Below are 24,224 nucleotides of genomic sequence, written 5' to 3' on the forward strand. Positions count from 1 at the left end.
TAGTCGCGAGTAACAACAAACAGGACAGTGGACAGAGAGGGCAGAGTTCAGAGCGATCTGTGAAATGGGCACATGAGGGTTAGGAGATTCCAGAAGACACGGGAAGCTACTCAAGAAGTAGCCTGAAGGTTCACAGCGTGGTCTCACTTCACAGTGTCTACTACGGTTTTGCCGGGTCCCGCCTACTCAGTCCGGGCACGCCCCCTCCTGGCCCCGCCCCGAGGAGGTGCTAGCCCAAGCCACGCCTTAGCGAGGGTACTTCCGGTGCAGCGTGAGGTTGTGGGCTGACCGGCCCTGGTTTCTCAGTGTAGCCTCCATGAGTGCGGCGCCCCTTGTGGGCTACAACAGCAGCAGCTCGGAGGATGAGGCCGAGTCCCCGGCCGGGGACCAGGTCAGACCTGGAGCTGGAGCCAGCCTTCGGTAAGAACCCACGGAAATCTCTCAGGGAAGGTGTGAATTTGCTCCAGACCGGGACTGGGTTTTTCCGTATTTAGGGGGCAAGGTGCCCACCGGGAAAAGAGTCGAAGAGGTAAAGAATGACCTAGACGGCACCCCTTTGAGGCCCCAGAGTGTCCCCACTTGGCCAGGACAAGCTTGGGCGACAGGAAACATAGGTTCGTGCTCTACCTTTCGGCGTCACTCCATCTCCAAGCTTGCGTTCCATCACCCACTGTCCTAGGTCTGTTTCCTCATTTGAACACAATTGTTCTTCCATAATAATAGCTTATGGAGGAGTCCTTGTGTGGCACGTAGGATCAGCACCCGACTGCTAACCGTAAGGTCAGCGGTTCAAACCCACCATCTGCTCCTTGGAAACCCTATACAGGGTTAACTGTGAGTCTGAACCAACTCAGTGGCACTTAACAACAACAAAAACAAAGCTTCTGGAGAACTATTTATTCCTCCAATTAGTTCTGGAGAACTATTTATTCATTGAGCACGATTCTATGCCAGGCTTGGTGCCTCTTTGTAGCACTTAAGGCTGCAAGTACCAGGCCCTATGCTTGCTGAGCTATTTGTAAGCAGGATATCCGATGATCTTACCATAGTGTTTCTTCACAGCTGTGGTCTGATGCCTGGAGTGATTGAGTTCAATTAACAAACACTCCAGGTAACAATGAAAGAGAAAAGCCTTAATTGGTATACAGTTTTAAGGAGCTCTGGTAGCCTAGTGGTTAAGAATGGCTGTGAACCTCAAGGTCAGCATTTCGAAACTACCAGCTGTTCTGTGGGAGAAAGAGGAGGCTTTCTGCTCGCGTAAAGATTTACAGCCTCCGAAACCCTGTACAGGGTCGCAATGAGTCGGAACCGACTTGACTCCACGGCACATAACAATAGCAAAGTATGCAGTTTACTAGTGTGGCACTGTGGCTCAATGAGCCAGACTGAAAGCCGTTTGAACTGCAAGGTCAGTGGTTCAAGTTCACCAGCTGCTCCTTGGAAACCCTATGCAGGGTCGCTCTGGGTCGGAGCTGACTGAATGGCACTTAACTACAACAACAAACTCATAGCAAAGAGACATGTTTGGTGTTCAAATGACACTATGTTACAAGCACTGTGATACTTTTTGTTGTTGTTTGGTGGAAGTTACTGACTATGGCTGGAAGAGACATTAGATCATTCACTACACCACAAGCTCTTTTGCTTCCTCACTTCTTCCATTCACTTTAGCCTCTTAAGAGCAAATTTCAGAGTCACATCTGACATCCATTTTGGTCTTTTCTTTCTTTCCTGTCTTTTGATGACTTTTTGCTTTTTTCCTGTATGATGTACTTGATGCCATCCCACAAATCATCTAGTCTGTGGTCATCAGTGTCTAGTGTTTCAAGTTTGTTCTTGAGATGGTCTCTAAATTCGAGTGGGATATATTCAAAGTCTTATTTTGACACTTGTGTATTTGTTTTAATTTTCATCAGTTTCAGCCTGAACGTGCAATTGATGGTCTATTCCATAGTCTGTGCCTGGCCTTGTTTTGGCTGATACTATTGCACTTTTCCACTGTTTCTTCCCAAGATGCAGTCAATTTGATTCTTGTATATTTAATCTGGTGAGGTCCACATATATAGTTGCTTTTTTTTTTAGAAATACAATCCAAATTTTATTAACAGAAAGCCATAGTCTATGTCCTTTACAAAGAGCAGACACATTATATAGTGTTGTTACATTTGGATGTATACTTAATCTATTTTAACATCAGGATAGCATTCTTTGGAAAAAGTAATAAACTTCTTTAAATATCCTCTCTTTAGGAAAAAAAAAAACATTCTACCTTTAGGGTCTCATCTACTCCGTTTCAGTGATAACTGTCTGATAACTATTAAGCATATCCTGCTCTCTGTGAGGTCATCCTAGCTAATTTTTAAACTAATTTCCTCATTTGCAGAGTCCTCATTTATCAAGACTTAATGACTAAACCGACTCCATTTTGTTTAGGTCGGTAGATCCAAGTTAATGAATCGGAACTGACTCGATGGTACTAAGCAAGGATATATGGTCTCTGTCCTTTTTGTTCACTGCAGATTGCCCAGTGTCTAAGGAAAATGCCTGCAACAGACAGACACCTGAACATTTGTTGAGCAAATGAATGCATGAGTGCTGCAGAAATTAATAAGATTTCATTAGACAGAGCACAGAATAGGAGCCCTTGGGATGAAATGGTTCAGCACTTGACTGCTAACCAAAAAATTGCTGTTCAAACCCACCCAGTTACTCCACAGCGGGGAGGACCTGGTGATCTGCTTCTATAAAAATTACAGCCTAGAAAGCCCCTTGGGGCAATTCTACTCAACAACGGAGCACAAATGGTCCCAGTTCTAACCAGCCCTCTGGAGGCCGTAGGCAATCCTCCTCTGTTCCCCCAACACCTATCGCACCCTAACGTTTATGACACTGAGCTAGTGTGTAGGCCTATATGCACACATGCAAACGCACACTGTTTTTGCATATCCAGAGGGGAGGAACTGGACCTTTGTTTTGACAGATTTTAATAGCAGGAAATCATCAACTGTCTTTAGCCATCTGGTGAAGCCAGAAAAATGCACACATGCAACAGATAGTTATCAAAACACAAACACATTTATGGCATATTGACATAACGAAAGAACACATTATGTAACAAAATGTAGTAGTAGTTCTAATTGTTGTGAAGTGCTGTCGAGTCGATTCTGACCCATAGCGTTTCCAAGGAGCAGCTGGTGAACTTGAACCACCGCCCTTGTAGTTCAAACGCATTAGCCCACAGCACCACACCAGGACTCCAGCAGGTCTAATTGTTGTTGTTAGGTGCCATTGAGTCGGTACCAACCCATAGTGACCTTATGCACAGCAGAATGAAACACTGCCCGATCCTGGGCCAACCTCACTACCGTTACCACGCTTGAGTCCATCGATGCTGCCACTTGGCCAATCCATCTCATTGGGAGTCTTCCTCTTTTTTTAAATGAAAGAAGATGCTAAATACAGTTTGAGATTAGTAAAAACATCATGAACTTAGTCAAGTTCATCGAATTCCTGGATTTTATCCACAGATTCTTTTAGTATTATTGGACCCCAGGTTAAGAAACCTAATAATAAAAAAAAGGGTGGAGGAGCATCAAGGGGAGCATTAATCTTGTTTATTTTGCTGTGAATGCTCCAGATCCCCACTTTCTGAGAGTTCCACCCTGGAAGATCGCTCTGTGTGTAATTGTGCGAATTCTGGGACCCCTGGTTGCCTTGACTGTCTGCTACAACAGGCTACATCCAAGACTAGCAGGTGGAGTGGTGGTACAGGAAGCAGGCTGAAATCTGTGGGGTCCTTTATTAGAGAGGGAAAGATGGGTCAGTATAGGTCTCCACAAGGAGATGTGGGGGAGGGGTCAGTCATCTTCCACCATTCACCTATTTGTTTCTCTGTTTTAAGGGCAATTCCTTGAAGAGCTGAGTAAGTAGTCTTCTTCGTAGACCCTTCAGTCCTATCTCACTGTCTCCATTCTCGGGGTTCCTCGTACTGCTTGTCTTCTATGAGGAGGCAGTCTCCATCTGAGGGATGATGGTCTGGTTTCCACTGTTCCTTTGCTTTTTCCTTGGTGATCAGATCTTCTTTAGGCAGGAAGATTCTGACTACAGGTGCCAGATGCTTAAAGGTCTCCAACATAACATCTCTGTATAGGGCCTTCTGGCTGGCATCCACACAGTTCCCCTCTTCCTGGGTGAACTTCACTGTCACATCATCCAAAGTGATTGGCTTCATTGTCCTTGAGTGTCCTTCCATCTGGAACAGTCTGAGATTCCACTGGACCTGAGGGGCCGATTCTGCACAGGTTGCATCAGCTTCACCAGGTCCAACATCTCTTCTTCCATGGTGTCTCTTTCTAGCTTTTCCATTCCTCATTGGACCCCTTCCTGGGACTCTCTACCTCCAGTAACTGAGCAGATGGAGAGGCCATGCAAAGGCCTCAGGAGTTGATGTGGCTTCCAGTGGCCAATATATCTTGCTCCAAGGGGCTGTCTTCTTCTTCAGTTCCAATGTCCAAATTCTCCTTTCTCAACTGTGAAAGATTGTCTCAAAACCTGGGTCCTGATCACCCTTGGCTCAGCTGTCATTATCTAACATCTATGTTCTGCTTACCCTTGATCCTAGCCACTGCCAGGAGCCCAGGTTTAAGGACTGCTGCGTGCCCTCCTAGTTGCCTTTTTAAAAAAAACTTTTTATTATAAGTTGAGTGAAGGTTTATAGACCAGATCATCAGTCCCACATTCAAGAAATCGTACACGTTACGTCATTACAATGATTTCGATCCCCTCCATTTACCATCAGTTAACAGTACTTATCTCTGTTCACTTTAGCACTTACCACTTGTCCCTGTGTCTTCCACTACCTTCATCTTCTCTATGCCAACCTCCCTCTTTTTGTACATTGCCTTCTCCATCACCCAAATTAACATGTGTCTCCCCTCTACCCCATGAATAATTTTCCCTTCTCTCCCACCCCTGGCAGCCATCACAGAATCTTGCTCTTAGCAAGAAAACCTTTTCTTACCTTTGTACACTAGTGATCTCATACAATATTTGTCCTTTTGTGATTGACTAATTTTACTCAGCACAACGTCCAGCTTCATCCACCTTCAGATGTATTTTGCAGATTGAATATTATTCTTCAACATTGTGTAGTATTCCATAGTGTGTATGCACCAAAGGTTGTTTGCTCATTCTTCTGTGATAGGCATTTAGGCTGCCTCCATCTTTTTGCTATTGTGAATAGTACTGCAATGAACATGTTGTTGCTAAGTGCCGTCGAGTCGGTTCCGACTCATAGCAACCTTGTGTAGGAGTGGCTGCTGGATTGAACCGCCAACCTTGTGGTTCAAACTGACCTTGCAGTCCAGAGCATCATCCTGTAGTGCCACATGCCACGGCTCTCATTTCTTGAGAATGTATACCAAGTAGAGGCATTGTTGGGTCACATGTAACTTCTATTTCCAACTTTTTGAGGAAGCTTCATACTGTTTTCCACAGTGGTTGTACCATTTTAAAGTCCCACCTGCAGTATAGGACATCCTAGTCTCTCCATACCCTTACTGGATTTGTTGGATCCAGACAAAATGAAGCCTTTGACAACTTCATTCTTTTGTCCATTTATCATGAAGTTATTTATTGGTCCAGTTGGGGAGATTTTTGTTTTCTTTATATTGATGTGAAATCCATACTGAAGACTTGACTCTTTGATCTTTATCAGCAAGTTTTTCAAGTCATCGTCTTTGCTTCCAGCAATAAGGTTGTGTCATCTGCATATTGTTGTTAATGAGTCTTCCTCTGATTGAGATGCCATATTTTTCTTCGTATAATCTAGCTTCTTGGATTATTTGTTCAGCATACAAATTGACTAAGTATGGTGAAAGTTTACAACCTTGGCTCACACCTTTCCAAATTCACAAACGACTGCCTCTTGTCTATGTATAGGTTCTTCATGAGCACAATTTAAGTGTTCTAGAATACCCATTTTCACAATGTTATCCATAGTTTGTTATCATCTACACAGTTGCATGCCTTTGCATAGTCAGTAAAGCACAAGTAATCATCTTTCTCATATTGTCTGTTTTCAGCCAAAATTCATTTGATGTCTACAGTGCTATCCTTTAGCACTGCCAGTGCTGCATCCATTTGTTGAAACATGTCTATTGGTATTCCTTCAATTCCTGGAGCCTTATTTTATTACCAATGCCTTCAGTGCAGCTTGGATTTCATCTTTTAATGCCATCAGTTCTTGATCAGATGCTACCTCTTGAAATGGTTGACCAATTCCATTCAACACAGTGACCCTGTATATGCCTTCCATCTTCTTTTGATGCATCATTCAATACTGTGCCCATAGAATCCTTCACGATTGCAAGTTGAGGCTTACATTTTTCCTTCAGTTCTTTCATCTTGAAAAATGCTGAGTGTGTTCTTCCCTTTTGGTGTTCTAACTCTAATTCTTTGTACATTTCATTATAATTCTTTGTCTTTTCTAGCTGTCCTTTTCCATTTTCTGTTCAGCTCTTTTGCTTCGTTTCTTCTAACTGCTTTAGCTTCTCTAGGAAACCTATGATTGTCTAATTCAAAATGGCCAATAGCCGTCTCTTTCAGCTCATGCTTGCTGACTTCCAGTTTCCTAGATTCATACTTGTACATTCCACGTTCCAGTTATTAATAGATGTTTACAGCTGCTTCCTGTCATTTTGAGTAGTGCTCCATCAGCCAATGAAGGGCTCGAAAGTGTTGCTCCATCCATATCATTAAGGCCAACTCTACTTTGGGGAGACAGTTTCCCCAGTCATAGCAACATGCAAGCCATTACAGTGTGACAAGTGACAGATGTATGGTATTGTAATGATTACAACCTAGAAATTCTTTGTCACATAGGGTCACTGTGAATAGAAATAGACTTGGACCAAACCTAACAACAACCAGAAACTACTTGAAGTAAAACCCCAAACCAAGCCGATTGCCACTGAGTCAATTTCGAGTCATAGTGACCCTTTATGGCCGCGTTCCACGGGGCGTCCAGGGCTGTAATTCTTCACAGAAGCAGACTGATACAGCTTCCTCCCATGGAGTGCTTGGTGGGGTTGAACCGCCAGTATTTAGGTTAGCAGGCAAGTGCTTAACCGCCGCACCACCAGGGCTCCTTCTAGCATGTGTAAGGGGTTATAAGTTTTATTGCATGTACAGATGAAGAAAAGTCTAGGATGATAAATGTACTCATTTTCTCTTCTTCAGTTGCAGTGGCCAGACCCTGCTTCCCAGCGAGAGGTTGCCAGTGCCCGACAGTGTGCTGAGCATGTTCCCAGACTCTGAGGAGGGACCTGAGGACAATAGTGCAAGACACGGGGGCCGGGTGCGCACCTTCCCCCACGAGCGGGGCAACTGGGCCACTCATGTTTATATGCCATGTGAGTAACGTGTGACAGGCAAGCAATGCTTCAGATGATTAGGAGTTTCTTGAGAAAAGGAATCAGCCCAAAACCTCCGACATAAGAGGACCAGCTCAGCAGGAAGAGACGTGTATCAAGAGCTAGGCAATGAGATATAAAATTTTAGAGGTGAGGATATATATGTAGGCTTGATTTCAGTTTTGAATCCTGAGCCTTAAAATTTTTTATTATTCCTGAGGGTGACATGCTGCTGGCATTTTATTTCTAATTAGGCTTTAGGTGTGCTGAGTTCGAATCCTACACCAGCCCTGCCACCAGTGTGTGGCAGGCAGAAAATCCCTAGGTTTCAAAGTCAGACGTCACTCCACTACCCAGTACTCTGGATGCCAGTTGGCAAGTTCCAGGTTTCTCAGAATCTTGGTTTCCTCATTTCTAAAATGGGAACAATAATATGCCTGTCCTATTGGTTGTGACTTAGAATCCTCGGATTTAACAAACCTGACTCCCATTTGCCCTTTAGTAGTATGTAAATCTGCTCTCCCTTTGAAATGATTCACAATAAATGCTTTATCATAATAATCTTCTCACTGCATTTGCAGCTTTTAAATCATTGAAAAGATTTCTAACCTTTTCTTACACTTACATAATGCTAAATAAGAGCCTTATGCACTGGTTCCAAATTACCTACAAATTCTTAGACACAGGAACAGAAATTGTTTGTCACCTGGGGACGACCCATAAGACCCAACTCCTCAAGGTTGTGACAGTTTGTTTAGATGCTGCTGTTAACATTAGATAACTGATGCAGATTCTAACACAGTACATGAGCAGTGGCTCTTGTCAAGTAAATGATCCGAGACTTCATTTCCCCATCAGTAAAATGGGGATGGTTCTCTGTGCTGCTAATTCACCAGGGCAGGTGGGCAAATGTTGAGTAAGATTGTTGTGAATTGCCGTCGAATCAGTTCTGACCCATAGAAACCCTGTATAGGGTTTCTAGTGCTGTACATCTTTGTGGAAGCAGAACGCCTCATCTTTTCTCCCATGGAGAAACTGGGGGCTCAGACGGTTGACCTTGTGGTTTGTAATCCAATGCTTATTGTATAGAGAGAGTCACTGGTCTCCCTTGAATATAATACTGGGCATGAAAAGACTTTTAACTATGCAACTCTAATCCCATGCTTGGTGAAAAAGAATATGTGAAGCTACAAGTCTGGTCGTTGTAATGTTCTTTGTGTGGCAATTTGGAGCAGCCTAATTGTCGATTATCAATAGTGTTTGGAGGCAAGAGCTGTAGGGAGCCTTAGTAGATTACTGTGGCGCTGTAGAGACACCAGTGACCCAATGGTTAAGCCCGTGGATGCTAGCTAAAAGGTTGGTGGTTTGAATCCACCTGACACTTTGCTCCCGTATAGATTACCCATTGCCATGGAGCCAATTCCCACTCACAGTGACCCTGGAGCACAGAATAGAACTGCCCCATAGGCTGTCGTCTGTACAGAAGCCCATGGTCTCAGCCTTCTCCTAAAGAGCAACTAGTGAGTTCCTCCTGCCAACCTTCTCATCAGCAGTCAAACACTGCCCCACTGTGCCACCAGGGTTCCTTTCCCGTACAGATGACAGCCTCGATACCCTAGAGGCAGTTCTACTCTCTCATCTGGTGTCACCATGCATTGATGTCCTCTCAATAGCATCCAACAGCAACAACATGGAACTGTAAACAAAGGAGTTTGAACTCTGTACATATGTGGAAGGGTGTCCACCATGTTGTTTTATGTGAAGAAACCTAGTTGCAGAGAATTTGAGTCGTATGCTCTTGCCTTGTTTAAACATGATCTGTTCATTAGCATACGCACAGAGAATGAGCTGGGAAAAGATGCATCATGTTTGCCAGTCATTATCTCTAGAGTGGTGGTCTGGAAAGTGGGGTGTGTATAAGAAGTAAAGCAATAGAACTTTTTCATGTACTTATTTTTATCTTAACTTACATTGTGTAGCACATTAAGTTCAGAGAGTAGCATACACTTTGTAGTGTATAAATAAATGCACATTTATGGAAAATGTGTTCAAACTTGTTTTATTAATGTGATCAAATCCTTTGATCTGCTGTTAGTGATGGGCTTTCAGGTGCCCCTGCTTTCTCCTTTATACATTGATTTTGTTCACTCGGATTCTTTCACAGTGAGCAATTGTTACTTCTATAACCAGAGCTTCATACAAAAGTGTGCTTAGAAGACACGGTTGTGGGCCGCTGTCAAAGCGATTTTCTCCCCAAACCCTGTGTCAGAAGAACTTGTCTGCCCGCTGGGCGTCTTCATTCAGCCATGCCTCCTTGGCAAAGAGAACAGCCTATGTCTTCACTCTTTTCCAGATGAAGCCGGGGAGGACTTCCTGGACCTCCTTGACATGCTGCTGCCCCACGCCCAGACCCACGTGCCCCGGCTGGTGAGAACGGAGGAGTTCCATCTCAGCCTGTCTCAGAGTGTGGTTCTGCGTCACCATTGGATCGTCCCCTTCGTGCAGTCCCTGAAAGACCGTGTGGCCTCCTGCCAGAGGTGAGTGCTTCCCTGCCTGGCATTACCCGCTGCTCCTCTGCTGGACTTCTCTGGGGTCTGGGTGCAGGATTCATTACCCCAGCAAGCAGGCCAGCTCCTGAAGCGGCCTGCAGGGCACATCATCTTGTGTGACCTCGAGTAGTCAGCATACAGGTAGGTCGTGACCATGGTGGCGGCTGTCTCAGACAAGGCTGTGACAGTAAGATGAGCTCATGCATGCCCTCTGTGGTACTGGCAAAGGGGAGTTCACGGCAGGGTCACAAGTGGACCCACTTCTGGTTTGATCCTCCAGCCTGGGCTTTTGATTTTTTCTTTTAATTACCTCATGTTGTCGGTTTGTTGTACTATGGTGGTTCGTGTGTTGCTGTGATGCTGAAAGCAATGTCACTGGTATTCAAATAGCTGCATGGTCATCCATGGTGGGCTTCCCAACTAGGAACAGAGTAGGAAGAAGAACCTGGCAATCCACTTCTGAAAAGCTAGACCAGTGAAAATCTTATGAATAGCAACAAAACCTTGTCTGATACAGTGCTGGAACTTGAGCCCTCAAGTTGGAAAGCACTCAGAATATAGCTGGGGAAGAACTCTCTCCTCAAAGTAGAGTTGACCGTGATGTGATGATGTGGATGGAGTAAAGCTTCCGGAAACTTCTTTGGCTGATGTGGCATGATTCAAATGAGAAGAAACACCTGCAAATATCTATAAATAATCAGAAGGTTGGAATGTAAAAATTATGAATCTAAGACAATTGAAAGTCGTCAGAAGTGAAATGGAACACATAAATATCAATATCCCAGACATTAGTAAACTGAAATGGACTGGTATTGGCCATTATGAATTGGACAGTCATATGGTCTTAAAGAGGAATGGCCGTGCCAGTAAGCACATTTCAAGATCTATTCTGAAGTACAATACTATTAATGAGAAGATAATATTCATATGCCTACAAAAAAGACCAGTTAGTACTTTTACTCAAATTACACACCAGCCACTAATACCAAACACTGAAGATCTTTACCAACTTCTGAGAAATGAAATTGATAATTACTAGTGATTAGAATACAAAAGTTGGAAATATGGCCTTGGTCATAGAAACAACACTGTATATCATATGACAGAATTTTGCAAACCAACAACTTATTCACTGGGAATACACCTTTTCTCAACAGCATAAATGCCTACTGTACGCAAGACTTTGTTCAATGCAATATTCAGAAATCTAATCGACTTCACTGGATTACGAGCTGGGCTGCTAATCCAGCTCATAGATCAGTAGTTTGAATCTACCAGTTGCTCCAGAGGAGAAAGTTGAGGCTTTCTGCTCCCATAAAGATTTACAGCCTTACAGGGTCACTATGAGTCAGAACCGACTTGGTGTACACAACCACCACCACTACACGTATGTGGAAAGAGGCCGTGGAGAAACTCTATCATCAGTTCTATAAGTCAGAACAAGGCCAGAAGCTGAAAAGTTCAAGTTGAAGCTGAAGAAAAGTAAAACAAGTCCATGAGTGCTAAAGTACAACCTTGAATATATCCCACCTGAATTTAGAAACTGTCTTAAAAATACATTTGACTAAAGACCAGATGAGTTTTAGGATGACGTTAAGGATAGCAGACATGAAGAAAGTAAAAGATCATTTAAAAGACAGGAAAGAAAGAAAAGATAGAAATATATACCAGAAGAGACGGAAACTTGCTCTTGAGCATTAGGTACCACCAAGTCACCTCCAAGTCAGAGTGTCCCTGTGTACAACAGAACAAAATTCTGCCAAGTCCTGTGTTATTCTCACAAGTTTTGTATATTTTAGTCCATTGTCACAGCCACTGTGTCAGTCCATCTTGTTTGGGGGCTCTTCCTCTTTTTTGCTGAACCTTTACCAAGCATGATGTCCTTCTCCAGAGACCAGTCCAAAGTACAAGAGACGAAGTCTCACCATAGTGTCGTCTAAGAAGCATTCTGGCTATAGGTCTTCTAAAACAGATATGTTTGTTCCAGCATTCCATGGTACTTTCAATATTCTTTGCCAACACCATAATTCAAATGCTTCAGTTCTTCTTCAGTTTCCTTATTCATTGTCCAATTTTCACATGCATATGAGGCAATTGAAAATACCATGATTTGGGTCAGGCACATCTCAATCCTCAGTGTAACATCTTTGCTCTTTAATCTGCTCTCGTGCAGCAGATTTGCCCAGTGCAATATACATTGTTTGATTTTTCCACGATATTGATTGTGGATTCTAGCAAAATGAAATCCTTGACAATTTGAGTCTTTTCTCTTTTTATCGTGATGTTTACCAGTGCCAGTTGTAGGGATATTTGTTTTCTTTACATTCAATTGTAACCCATACTTTGATCTTCACCAGCAAGTGCTTCAAGTCCTCTTTGCTTTCAGCAAGCAAGATTGTGTCATCTACATCTTCAGGTTATAAATGAGTTTTCCTCCAAACCTCATGTAGCATTCTGTTTCAAATAGTCCAGCTTCTCAGATTATTTGTTCAGTATACAGATTGAATCAATGTAGTGAAAGAATACACCCTGATGCACACTTTTCCAGATGCTAAACCACATAGTTGTCCCTTGTTTTGTCGTGATCCACACAGTTGAATACCTTTGCATAGTCAATAAAACACAAACATCTTTCTGGTATTCTCTGCTTTCTGCCAAGATCCACCTGACGTCAGTAATGATATCCCTCATTTCATGGCCTCTTCTGAATCTGTGGCAGCTACTTACTGAGGTGCTATTACAATCATTTTTTAATTACCTCGAGTAAAATTTTACTTGCATGTGATAGTAATATTGCTCAGTAATTTCTGCAGTCTGTGGGGTCACCTTTCTTAGGAATGGGCATAAATAGGGATCTCTTCCAGTTGGTTAGCCAGGTAGCTGTCTTCCAATTTCTAGACATAGATGGTGAGTACTTTCAGCACCGCATCAGTTTATTGAAATATTTCCATTAGTAGTCCATCAATTCCTGGATCCTTGTTTTTTGTTAATGCCTTCATGCAGCTTGGATGTCTTCCTTCAATACTATGGGTTCTTGATCATATACCTCTTGAAATTATTGAACATCAACCAATTGTTTTGTTTAGTGATTCTTTGTATTCCTTCCATCTTCTTTTGATGCTTCCTATGTTTTGTCCATAGAATCTTTCATCTCACATACTTTGGACATGTTATCAGGAGGAACCAGGAAAAAAGAAGTGGGTTGGCACAGTGGCTGCAACAGTGACTCAGGCGTAGCCACAGTTGTGGGAATGGTGCAGAACCGGGTGGCTGTGACTGGGTGGCACCTAACAATAGCAAAATAAAAACTGTGTGTTGCTTTTCTTCCCACCAGAAACACCTTTCCGACTAGGCTTGACCAGATCAAACCATGCCCTTTCATGGAGGTTCTGCACAATGGTTGCCTCCCAAGAAGCCCTCAGTACCAGGGCTCCTCCTGCCCTGCAGCATCCCGTGGTCCAGCTGTGCCCCCCTGGAGCCTAGGTCCACCGAGGCCTAGACTGTGGCTTTGCTCAGACTCACTGCACAGCCTTTTCCAGGTGCTTTGCTCACCATCAGCAGTAAATAGATGTTTGGTGGCTGCTTGAGCCGTAGAGCAGGAGTCCAGAGAACACTCTCTTTAGAGCCTCCCATGCTCTCTGAATCTTGGCCCTGGAAGGAGTCTAAGAGGTCACCAGGCAGTGGTTTTCTCTGTCTGATTTGATCTGTGGAACCCTTTCTTAAAAGGAGACGTTGACATAAAACTATAGGTAGAAGCCTGAACCACATCCAGATCTCCAGAAATGGGAAATTTCCACTTGAAAGGACGAGAAGACCAGCCTGGAGCAGCTAGAAGAACAGAAGATACTTCTTGAAAGAAAGACCTACAGGAAAAATACAAAACATTAGAGGCAGATGGACGGTTACTACAAGAACAAACAAGTCGCTTGCCCAGGAAACATCAAGGCAAGTGGTCGGATCCCCTCAGTGCAAACCCCCTTCCAAGAATAAGACTCAATGGGAATACACGCTCTGATTGGTGAACCACGCTCCTCACCGATAAGGGGAAATGAGAGAAAAACAGCAATGAAGTGGCGAGCTAAGTCCTACAATGTGAAGGGTGAAGTATGCAGCTGACAAAAAGAGAGGGTATATGCACAAGAACACCCACACTTGCAGATAATACCCACTTGACCTGACTTCAATGACTGGATGATCAGAGCTCAACCAGAAGAAGAAAGAAGAGGAAAAAAAAGAGTAATCTGATACAATTTGATGAATTTGACCTACACCTACGGGTGCAGTAACTCAAAAGAGGGAACAAATCCTTACAGCAAGAATCATTCTCACCCCCTCCACACACAGAGTAGACAGGGATGGGCAACTTGGACATTGGCTACCCAAAATGGTGGTGGTGGGGGGGTGTGGAGCTACAAAGGCAATAAGTAACTGGCTTACAAGCTTTCAAGAGGGAACCTAGAGCCAGGGGCCCTGGAGGAAGGCAGAATCTACAGTGAGTACTATCCAATCTGTCTAGGCGGAGCTGATGCATTGAAATGCAGATGGGTCTCCTGTAATACAATAGTGAATAATTGTTATCAGGACTGATTGTGAGGGTTGGAAATATAAAGGTAGACGTTTATAGCAAGGAAGGGAGTGATTAACTTTCCAGTCTAGGAGCCAAGGTCCCTAGGACCATCAATGAAGAAGAGCCGAGAGTGGGACCCTACCCAGAGGAGCAGTGATGCCCTAGATGGAGGCAGAGACGATGACGTGGAGAGATGGAGCAGCTGGGGACTTTAGATCCAGAGAGGGAGAATGACTGGGGGGGCGGGGGCAGCTAGTATAGGGGGCAGGCTTGCAGTGTGTACCCTTTGATTGGCTGATGACGCATGGAGAGGATTGTAACCAAGGCAATGAAACGATATACGATAGAATAAATGTAAAACTAATGTTCCCCATGTAAACTATCATATAATTCACAATAAAACATTAAAAAAGGAGACGTTGTGCAAAAGCCCAATGTGTAAGGCAGATAAAAAGAGCTTCCAGCCGATGCCCTACCCTTGTGGGAGACCTTTGTTGAACTTAAGTGCCAGCAAGTCGGTTTCATAGCAACCCTGTGCAGCTGGTGGATTTAAACTGCCGACCTTGTGGTCCTGTGCTGATCCAACCGTGCCACACCAGGAGACCTTGGACCCTACAAACTCCATAGAGCTACTCTGTTCAATTGGAAAACTACAGATTTCTTCTGACGCCTGAGGGCCAGAGGAGGGAGGCTTGCCCCTTTTCAGTTAGTCAGCCAGAGACTAAAGATTCAAACTGACCTCCAGACCGAGTCTAGTCCCCACTCCCTGTTTTGGGTTGTCTCAGTCAGAGCAGGTGTATATTAGCCAGGACTCCTCAGAGAAAGTGCCTGGAACCCAACTCTAGTGGTTCAAACCAAAGGGGAAATTTGATAGATTGTGTCACCAAAACTGTCATTCAGACATAGCAGTGGCTTCTCCCTGGGTAGGTTCAGGTGCCTAGAAGGTATCAGATGGCATCTGACTGTCACCGTCTCGCACCTCACCCACCCTCTGTAGTACAGGTTTGACTTTCAGCACAATGACAAGGCAGGTCATCAAGAGACCCACCTCGCCTCACTCAACTAAAGCGTTGAAGGAACTTTGGAATTGGGCTGACTAAAGGTTCAGATCCTGGCTCTCTGCCTTACCAGCTAGGTAACTGTGGGCAAGGTAGTCAACCTCACCAAGCTTCTGTTTCCTTTCTGTAACATGGGCATAAGTTTTAATGCCCACCTCACAGAATTATATGAGGATTCCACGAACCAATGCGCACAAAACCCTCAGCATAGCCCTAGGACCTGGGGAATGTTCCTGTTAGTGTTTCCATTAGATCACGTTTGTCTGCAAGGAGGAAACTGGCCCTAAAAGTGCTCTCAGCACCTCCTTGATGAATAAGAGTTTCTCGTTTCCATCAATAAAGCTGAGATCATCTGCAGTTGCTTAGTAGCATGAATTAGTAGTAGAATTACCTAAGTAGCATCTGGATGGTGCTGTATGGTGTCTGGAATGGGTTGTTTTAAGGTCTTGTCCAGCTTTGATATTTTAGGGTTTTCTTTCTTTGCCTCAGTTTACTATGGTGACAACTGAGTATGAAATGAGAATTAACTATCTTTTCAAAGTTCTATTAACATAAACAATTTTCTGTGATTTTTTTTTAAAAAAGTATTATTATTAACCTTCCTGAATTGTGATCCTTTTCCTTCTAACTTTCAGATTCTTCTTTACTGCCAACCGGGTAAAGATTTATACGAATCAAGAGAAAACCAGGTGGGTATTCTCCCAATCTCCTACACCTCCCCGCTCCCATCACTTCCAATAGAAGATTCCTTAGTGCAAAGATTGAGGCCAGGGAGCTGCTTTGCTCCTGATGGTGCCTGGCCCCGCTCTTTGTTTCTGCGTCACTTGTCACTTTATCGATTCTGACTGCAGAAAGGAACCCTGGTGGCAGAATGGCTAAGCGCTCACATGACAACCAGGAGGTCAGCGATTCAAAACCACCAGCAGCTAAAGACCTTCCAGCTGATTCCTGAAAGACTGAAATAGAAAAAATCACGCCTCCTCCCATAAAGCCAGTCTGGCTCCATAGGAAGCAGTAGACTGGGCTGTGAGGTTTGTTTAGGAAGCAGATGGCCACAGCTTTATCTTGCATAGAGGCTGGTGGGTTCAAATCACCACCCTTTGGGTTAGCATCCACTGTGCCCACAGGGTTCTTCCATAAGGTTTAGAGCTTTGGAGACCCTATGAGGCCGTTCTTATCTTTGCTATAGGGTTGCTGTGGGTCAGAACCAACATGATTACAAAGGAAGCTGTTCCCAAATCTGAACTCTTTCTTTCATTAAGAAAAAGCAGTGGGGAGGTTTCTGGGGGAGGCAGCAGTTGGGAAAACCATCTTGGCATGTTGTTGCTGTTAAGTTCCTCCGTGCACAGTTCAAAGGCACCGAGGTGCACGTCCCCCTTGCCCTTCCTTTCTGAATGGTTCCTCCTCCATCCACATTAACTCATGGCCCGATGAGCCTGGCTGTTGGCAATCTGATCCCATATGATGTTGCTGCTAAGTGCCAATGAGTTGGTTTTGACTCATAGTGACCCTGTGGTAGGGTTTCCAAGGAGTGACTGGGGGTTTGAACCATTGACCTAGTGGTTAGCAGTCCAGTGCTTGTCTTCCAGTTCCACAACAGGACTCGATCTTGGTAATGGGGGCAAGTGGTGGGGAGAACTGCTGGGACCAAAAGTCAGAGAAGCTGTTCTGCCGCAGCTCTGCCCCAGTGTGACGTTGACTCATCTCTTCTCTCCCCTGGCCTTCCAGTTCCACACCATCATATGCCACCCCTTCAGTCATTGAGCACCGAAAGATGAGGCTCAGATGAGCTGGGCAAAATTTGGAAAGTTAAAAGTACTAAAGTATTGGAAGACCTTAAGAAGGAATTGCTAGTGTCGGTACTTCAGAGTGAGCCCCTGTCTGTTGGATGTACCCCCTGGGCTCCAGCACCCCAGAAAGGAGGGCTCATTCCTTCACTCATTTGATTCTGCACACACTCTATGAAGCACCGCCTCTGTGCCAGGCATGTGTGCACTCGAGATTCAGCAGTGAGTGAGGCACGGATCCCTGCTCTGAGGGACCTTACAGTCTGAGGGGAGACAGTTAATACAAGAGGTCTTCAAAAACCCATGGAAAAATGGAATGAGAAGATGGTGGAATTTTTCCATGGACTTTTGAAGCCCCCTCATAAACAAGTAAGTGGGACCCTTACAGTGCCAGAATGCTTGAATAGAAGCAGGCAGCCAAGGAAGACAGCAGAAAGTGGCATTTGGTGACAGCCTGAGTCTGGGAGGGAGCAGCCTTGGGAAGGGCTGCTGTAGTAGCTCTCCAAGCAGAGGACAGACACATCAGAGAAGGAACTAGAGCTTGGCATGTTCCAGGGAGCAGTGCCTGGCCCCAGAGTGGCAGGAGGTGTGGTGGGCAGGGTGAGTTCCTGTAGCGCCTTCGAGACCAAGGTTTCAAGTTTAGACTCTCCATGTAGTAGTGCAAAAACGAGACCTGATCAGATTGAAGTTTGCACATTTTCCATCTGGCTAGATTGTGTCTGTGGCTGTGGCTAGCAAGTCTGGAGGAGCCATGTAAGAAAGCAGATGAAGAGCCAGGGAGATGAGTGAGGAAGTGCTTCTTATTGTCCGGGTCAGGGACCCCTGGGGGCCTGGATTGGGGGGGGTGGCAATGGAGTAGCCAAAAAGTAGACATGCTGGAGATGTACTGGGGGTAGAATCAACCGGTATTAACAATGGTTTGGACTTGGGCGGGAGATTTTGGGTTTCTAGTTTGAACAAGTAGATGACCACTGGCCCCATTTTCACACTAGTGGAATAAAAAGGAAAAGCTCTGCCTTGTACATTAGACCCCAGTTAGGAAACATCAGAGTCCCAGATGGAAATGTCATATACGCAATTAGATATACAGGAGAGGTGCCAGCCAGAGGCAGAATTTGGGGAGTCATTGGTCTATGTGGTATTTAAGGTGGGGACTGGTTAAGGTCAGTATACAACCAAGTATAGATGGAGAAGGTAAGGGCTGGGGACTGAGCTCCATCTCCTGCCACCATTTACGCTCTTAAGAACTATATATATGGGATCAGAAGTTCTGATGCAATACTCAGGATAAGCGCTGGACTACTAACCACAAGGTCAGTGGTTCAAACCCACTAGCCACTCCTTGGAAACCCTACCACAGGGTCACTATGAGTCAGAACCAACTCACTGGCACTTAGCAGCAACATCATACGGGATCAGATTGCCAACAGCCAGGCTCATCGGGCCGTGAGTTAATGTGGATGGAGGAGGAACCATTCAGAAAGGAAGGGCAAGGGGGACGTGCACCTCGGTGCCTTTGAACTGTGCACGGAGGAACTGTTGGATTGGAGTATGTTTTCACCCAAACTCATTGCCATGGAGTCCATTCTGACTCATAATGATTCTATATAGGGTTTTCGAGGCTGCAGATGTTTACAGGAGCAGACGGCCTCATCTTTCTCTCAAGGAGTGGCTAGTGGTTTTGAACCACTGACCTGGCACTTAGCAGCTGTATGCTACGGCGTCACCAGAACTCCTTATATATTCTCAACAGCAACAACAAAATAACATTACACTTAAAAAAAATAAAACACAAAATGTAGCCAATCTTGGTGATGATATGAGGAAATTGGAGCTTTTACCCCAAAGAACAGAAAAAAGAGCTGGTTCTGGAATGGTAAAGTGCACTTCCCAGAGAGGGCGGGAGGTCCAAACTCACCACCCAGACTTCTAGGTGTCTTGTCACCTCCTCTGCCCCCTGCCTGATGGTTTGTGTTCTCAGAGGCTGTGTCTCATGTCTTTGTTACCTCCACTTCGGCGTCCCCCAGGACCTTCGTTGGCCTTGAGGTTACCTCAGGGCATGCCCAGTTCCTGAACCTGATTTCAGAGGTGGACAGAGTCATGGAGGAATTCGACCTAACCACTTTCTACCAGGTAAGGAACAGGGCAGTCTCTTCTCCACTGACCTGTCTATATATAGCTGGAGTAAAACCATCCTGAAGCCCCTAAGGCAAACTGAAAAAGCCTCAAGAACTATCCCCACAGGAAGTGTTTTGAATGCATACTTTGAGGGCACAGCCCCTGGGGAGTTGAGGGGTTCAAGTGTGCTCTGGTGTAGACCACCTAAAGTCTTCACATTTCTTAGGAATCTTGTGTTTGACATGTACAGAATGTGTATGTCCTATTCCTTGTATTCATGGTGGTTTTTCTGTTCAGTAAAGAGTAGCTTAGGCCATTATTCTTTAATGAAATGGACTCTCGGGAAGAATTGTAGCTTCGGGTACCTTCCCACCAGTGGCTTGCCAAATGCCCTCTTACGTATTTGGATTCCCAAGTTGATTGTCAAGGCTTTTTTTCAGTAAAGGTGTGTCAGCAACAATGGCCTCAAGCATAACAGCTGTGAGGCTGGCGCAGGACCCGACGGTCACTGCGAGTTAGAACCAACACAGCAGCGCCTAACAACAGCAAACTGGAGCTTGAATGGACATAATGAGCATTTCCTCATCATTTGAGACAGTTTTGTTTTTCATTTAGTCTTGAGATAGGAAAGATTGTGAAGACAGCACAGGACTGGGCAGTGTTTCCTTCTACTGTACATTGGGTCTCTTGAGAAATAGGGCATCTGTTACAATGTTTGAAATCAACAAGAGTCAGAGCCTGGGTTCTCTTCTGTGTCCCCAACTGTAATGGCTCACTCCATGATAATGAAAGGAATGCCACTGTCTGTGGAGGGTGTGGAAATGCTGGGGCGGGAGGGGGCAAGGGGCGAGTTGACTGTGGAGCAGCCGTCTCGGCATGACAGCTCTGTCACAGCCTGCCCCTCTTCCTCGCCAGGAGCCTTCGTTCCATGTCAGTCTGGCCTGGTGTGTGGGCGATGCACGTGTCCAGCTGGAAGGGCAGTGCCTGCAGGAACTCCAGGTGACGTCCCAGTGAGGGTGCTTAGATTCCAGTAGTGATGGGTGCTTGTTAAGGAAGAAGAAGCTGATAGGTTTGTAGTCCCAGACCCGAAACGTCAGTATCACCTGAGAGTGTGTTAGCCATCCAGACCCAAGGCATCAGAACCAGCCTCCCGGCAGAGAAGCAATACCCTAGAACCTAAGTACTGCAGGCCTCCCCAGAGTCCTGGTCTGTCAGCCGAGGTAGAAGCCTTGGGTGCCCACGGGGGTCTGGCAGGGATTAGAAACAGGTGAAATGCACCGCCCTTGACACCTGTCTTGTACTTGGAAACAAAATGAGTTCAGCCTCTGCCCTGGCAGTGCCTTCACTTGAGAACAGCAGTACAGGAGCAGCCCTGAGTGGTACTTGAAGCTCCTCCTGGCAGGGACACTTGGGGGAGCAATGTGGACTCTGGGAATGTGGACCTAATTGTTTCCATGAGAAGCTAGAAATCCATGTTTTTATGTGTTGCCTACCTGTTTTCAGAGTCCTGGTGTGGCGCCGTAGGATAAGCACTGGGCCACAAGGCCACTTTGGACTGGAAGATCAGCGGTTCAAACTCATCAGTCACTCTTCAGAATCCCTATGCAGGGTTGCTATGAGTTGGAACCCGCTCGATGGCACTTAACAACAACAGTCTATTTTGAAATATCAGTAACTAATCTGGCAGTAAAGTGAAACATGCAAACTGGAGACAGCCCAGGGACCCACCAACAAGTGGCCACCTCTGCGCCCAGTCTGAACTCAGGCTCTGGCAGGGTGGGTGCCAAGCCTGGTTGTAGTGGTTTCTGTGACATCTCATCTGTAAAGGTGGGAGGTTAGGACAGACCTCCTGAGATTGGACAGGGTTACGAAGTGCAGAGCCTGGAGCATACTTGGTCCTTGGTCTCTCCTCAGCCTTGCCTAGCTGTGCGATTCCCAAAGGAGGGTTTTGTTGGCAGTGTCCTCGGGGGTCCCTGATTCCTGTAATGTGATTGTGCTTTCTTGGCTCCTGGTTTCAGGAAATCGTGGATGAGTTTGAAGACTCGGAGCTGCTGCTGCGTGTACACGCTGAGCAGATCCGATGCAAGTCCGGAAACAAGTTCTTCTCTTTGCCTTTGAAGTGAGCACAGAGGCTACCCTGACCCCAACGTCTCTGCAGGCCAGGCTTAAAGAGAGGAACCTGCAGACCTCTGACCAGGATGCTCCCACTCTCCCACCCAGTCACACCTGGACCTCACTCCTGGTCAGCCCAGGGTGTGCCTGTGTTGTCATCCCAGAAATGACCAGTAGAGGGCAGTCTGGATTTCCTAGTTCTGGTTTTGTGGTGCTTCCACAAAAAATTGGGGTCACTAGGTGAGCCCACACACACTGTTGGGCAGGATCTCCACAGCAGTCTTTCTGGCTAGGCCCCATCCTCCCCACCCCACACGCCCCCTTCAGCTCTTCGCATTTGGATGCCATTAGCTTTAAAGCAGGGTTTTTTAATCCTTGTTTCTGTCCCAGCCACGCCAGGACATGGGGTGTTACAGTGAGTCCATCACCCTCCCTCCTAAGTGTATCCCCTTTATGTTTGTATTTTTATTCTCGGGCCCCTCCTGCACCACATAGGGCGGTTCAGGGCCCAAGTCCAGGACACTCGTTTATGGTTCCACAACAGTGTTCCCCTGCCTTCCTCCCACTCACCCCAACCAGGCGCCTGGAGAGACCTGAGCAAACGGTCCATGTGCCTGCTAGCGCCTGACAGCCAGGTCTCCAGCGCTCTGTGGCTTCTGGCTTTTCCAGAGAGGCTGAGAGGGGCCTGCCCGGGACCACTCCTGCTGCTACCACAGTCACTCCAAGAGGGGGTGTCATCGAGCCCTCACCAGGGCAAAGGATCAAATCCCCTCTAATTGCCATCTGAATTTCTGGTGATGGATGAAGAGATCTATTTTTTTTTTTAATGTTATAAACTATATTGTCTCCAAAAATTAAAATTACTGTTTTCATTTTGGGTTTGTTGTGGATTATGTCTGTTAAACAAAGTCAGTAGCTGACTTTCCTCTCTCTCCTGCCTTTCCCCCCGCCCCCCAGCTGTTTCAATTTGGAAAGGAGTTTCTGTTCTAACTTCTGAGGTGGACTTGAGGGGTGTCCCCTGGCCTGCCGTTTTGTGCACAAGAGTGGCTGGACACCGCACATTTCCCCAGGGCTTGGCACATGACCAGGGGATCACTGTCCGGATTCCTCAGTCCTGTGAGCATAGGCACGTATAACTTCTTCCATTCACGCTTTCAGAGGCCTTGCTAGGATTTCTCATCGATTCCTTCCAGCAACCCCTGAGAAAGGAACCCTGGTGACAGTGCTGCAATCCCAGCCTCTGCTCCCCGAAAGATTCCAGCTAGGAAATCCTCTGGGGCAGCTCTGCTTTGTCACATGGGGTCACTAGGAATTGGAACCAGTAGAACCCAACAACATTCCCTTATACAGAAGGAGGACAGGCCAAGTGGCATCTGGGGTCCTGTGAGAAATCATGGTCAGGCCTGACTCAGCTCTAACCTCACCGGCCCTGAGAGCTGTCTCCACCCTGGACCTGAGGGAAAGGTATGAGGCAAGGGGGGTGTGGCCCTACCCAGGCTGCAGATCCCTTGGCTCCACTGATTCCAAGAAATTGCAATGCCTTGTCCCCAGACACTGCATTCATCTGCTGATGTGACTCCAACTGGTCAGTTGGTTCTGGCTTTTGAGGTCACGCTGGAGAGAGAGAGGAAGCCAGGCATCCTCCCTGACTTGCAAGCGGCATGATAAGTGGACAAAGTGGTCAGCCTGACAGTGCTGCGGGGCACCAGGCCCTGGAGTGGGCAGTTGGGTGAACAGAGTTGATCCTGGCCCTCTGGGTGTTTACAGTTGGGGCAGAGGGAGCCTGGGGAAGAATCTCCCTCCCCAACTTTGATGACAGAAGTATAAACGAAACTCCCCCACAGGAGGTTCCAGTTTCAGGATGTACAGACCACCTGACTCAGCATCAGGGACCCCAAGTCTGCTTTCTTAGGCATGGGGCTAAGTGTGATGTAGTAGCACTCTTAAGCCCAGAAGCACTGGGCAGATAGGGAGTGAAGATGTGGCTTGGGAAACCTGTCTGTGCCAAGGATGGAATTACCGTGCAGCGACTTTGAGAAATGGCCAAGATCAATAGCGGGCTCTTCAGTGGAGAATGGAAGGTGGTGATAGAGGAAGGAAGTAGGCGATTCCTGAGGGGGAGGGGGCGGCAGGCTAGGCCCAGGCCTTAGTGCGCCTCTGAGGAAGAGCGCATTCAGCAAGCGCTCCCGCTGACAGGGCAGAAGAGGCTCTGGCTCTTCCATAAGAGGAGATGTGGTGCTCCGTGACCGCCTGAGACTGGACGGAAGACTGAGCAGCCAGGGTCCACCCCTCGGCAGGCTGACTGTAATGAAGGAATGCACTCGATGGGGGTTTCATCACACCAGGGAGAGTGCAGAGCAGTCAACACATCTGGCCGCGGTGTCCTCAGATGTTCCCTGCAGGGCAGGCAAATGATCATCTCGGCCTGCTTGGCTGATGTCCACCCGGCGCTCCCTGCTCTCACCACACGCCTCTCCAGACCACCCCAGCTTTGTTTCCAAGGGAGAGGGAAATTACCTCCGCTCGCTCGTTTGTTTACCCCTTCTCTTGACACTGGGAATTCTAGGCTGTCTCACCTTTGATGGTATTGCCTAGTGTACAGCCTGAGGGGCCCTGCAGGA

General features: G+C 46.2%; 1 protein-coding gene across 2 annotated transcripts; it reads left to right on the plus strand.

Moving 5' to 3' along the window:
• Nucleotides 1-316: 316 nt before the first annotated feature.
• On the plus strand, nt 317-21,614 carry USB1 (U6 snRNA biogenesis 1). Of its 2 annotated transcripts, XM_006863568.1 has the most exons (7): nt 317-420; nt 7,246-7,412; nt 9,766-9,949; nt 16,222-16,275; nt 19,401-19,506; nt 20,407-20,490; nt 21,510-21,614. In XM_006863568.1, the coding sequence occupies exons 1-7, from the start codon at nt 317-319 to the stop codon at nt 21,612-21,614; spliced, it is 804 nt and encodes a 267-aa protein (XP_006863630.1). The 2 variants fall into 2 exon arrangements, with proteins under 2 accessions (XP_006863630.1, XP_006863631.1); XM_006863569.1 differs by lacking the exon at nt 16,222-16,275.
• The last annotated feature ends 2,610 nt before the right edge of the window (nt 21,615-24,224 follow it).

This window comes from Chrysochloris asiatica, unplaced genomic scaffold (assembly GCF_000296735.1).
Source record: "Chrysochloris asiatica unplaced genomic scaffold, ChrAsi1.0 scaffold00055, whole genome shotgun sequence".
Classification (NCBI taxonomy): Eukaryota; Metazoa; Chordata; class Mammalia; order Afrosoricida; family Chrysochloridae; genus Chrysochloris; species Chrysochloris asiatica.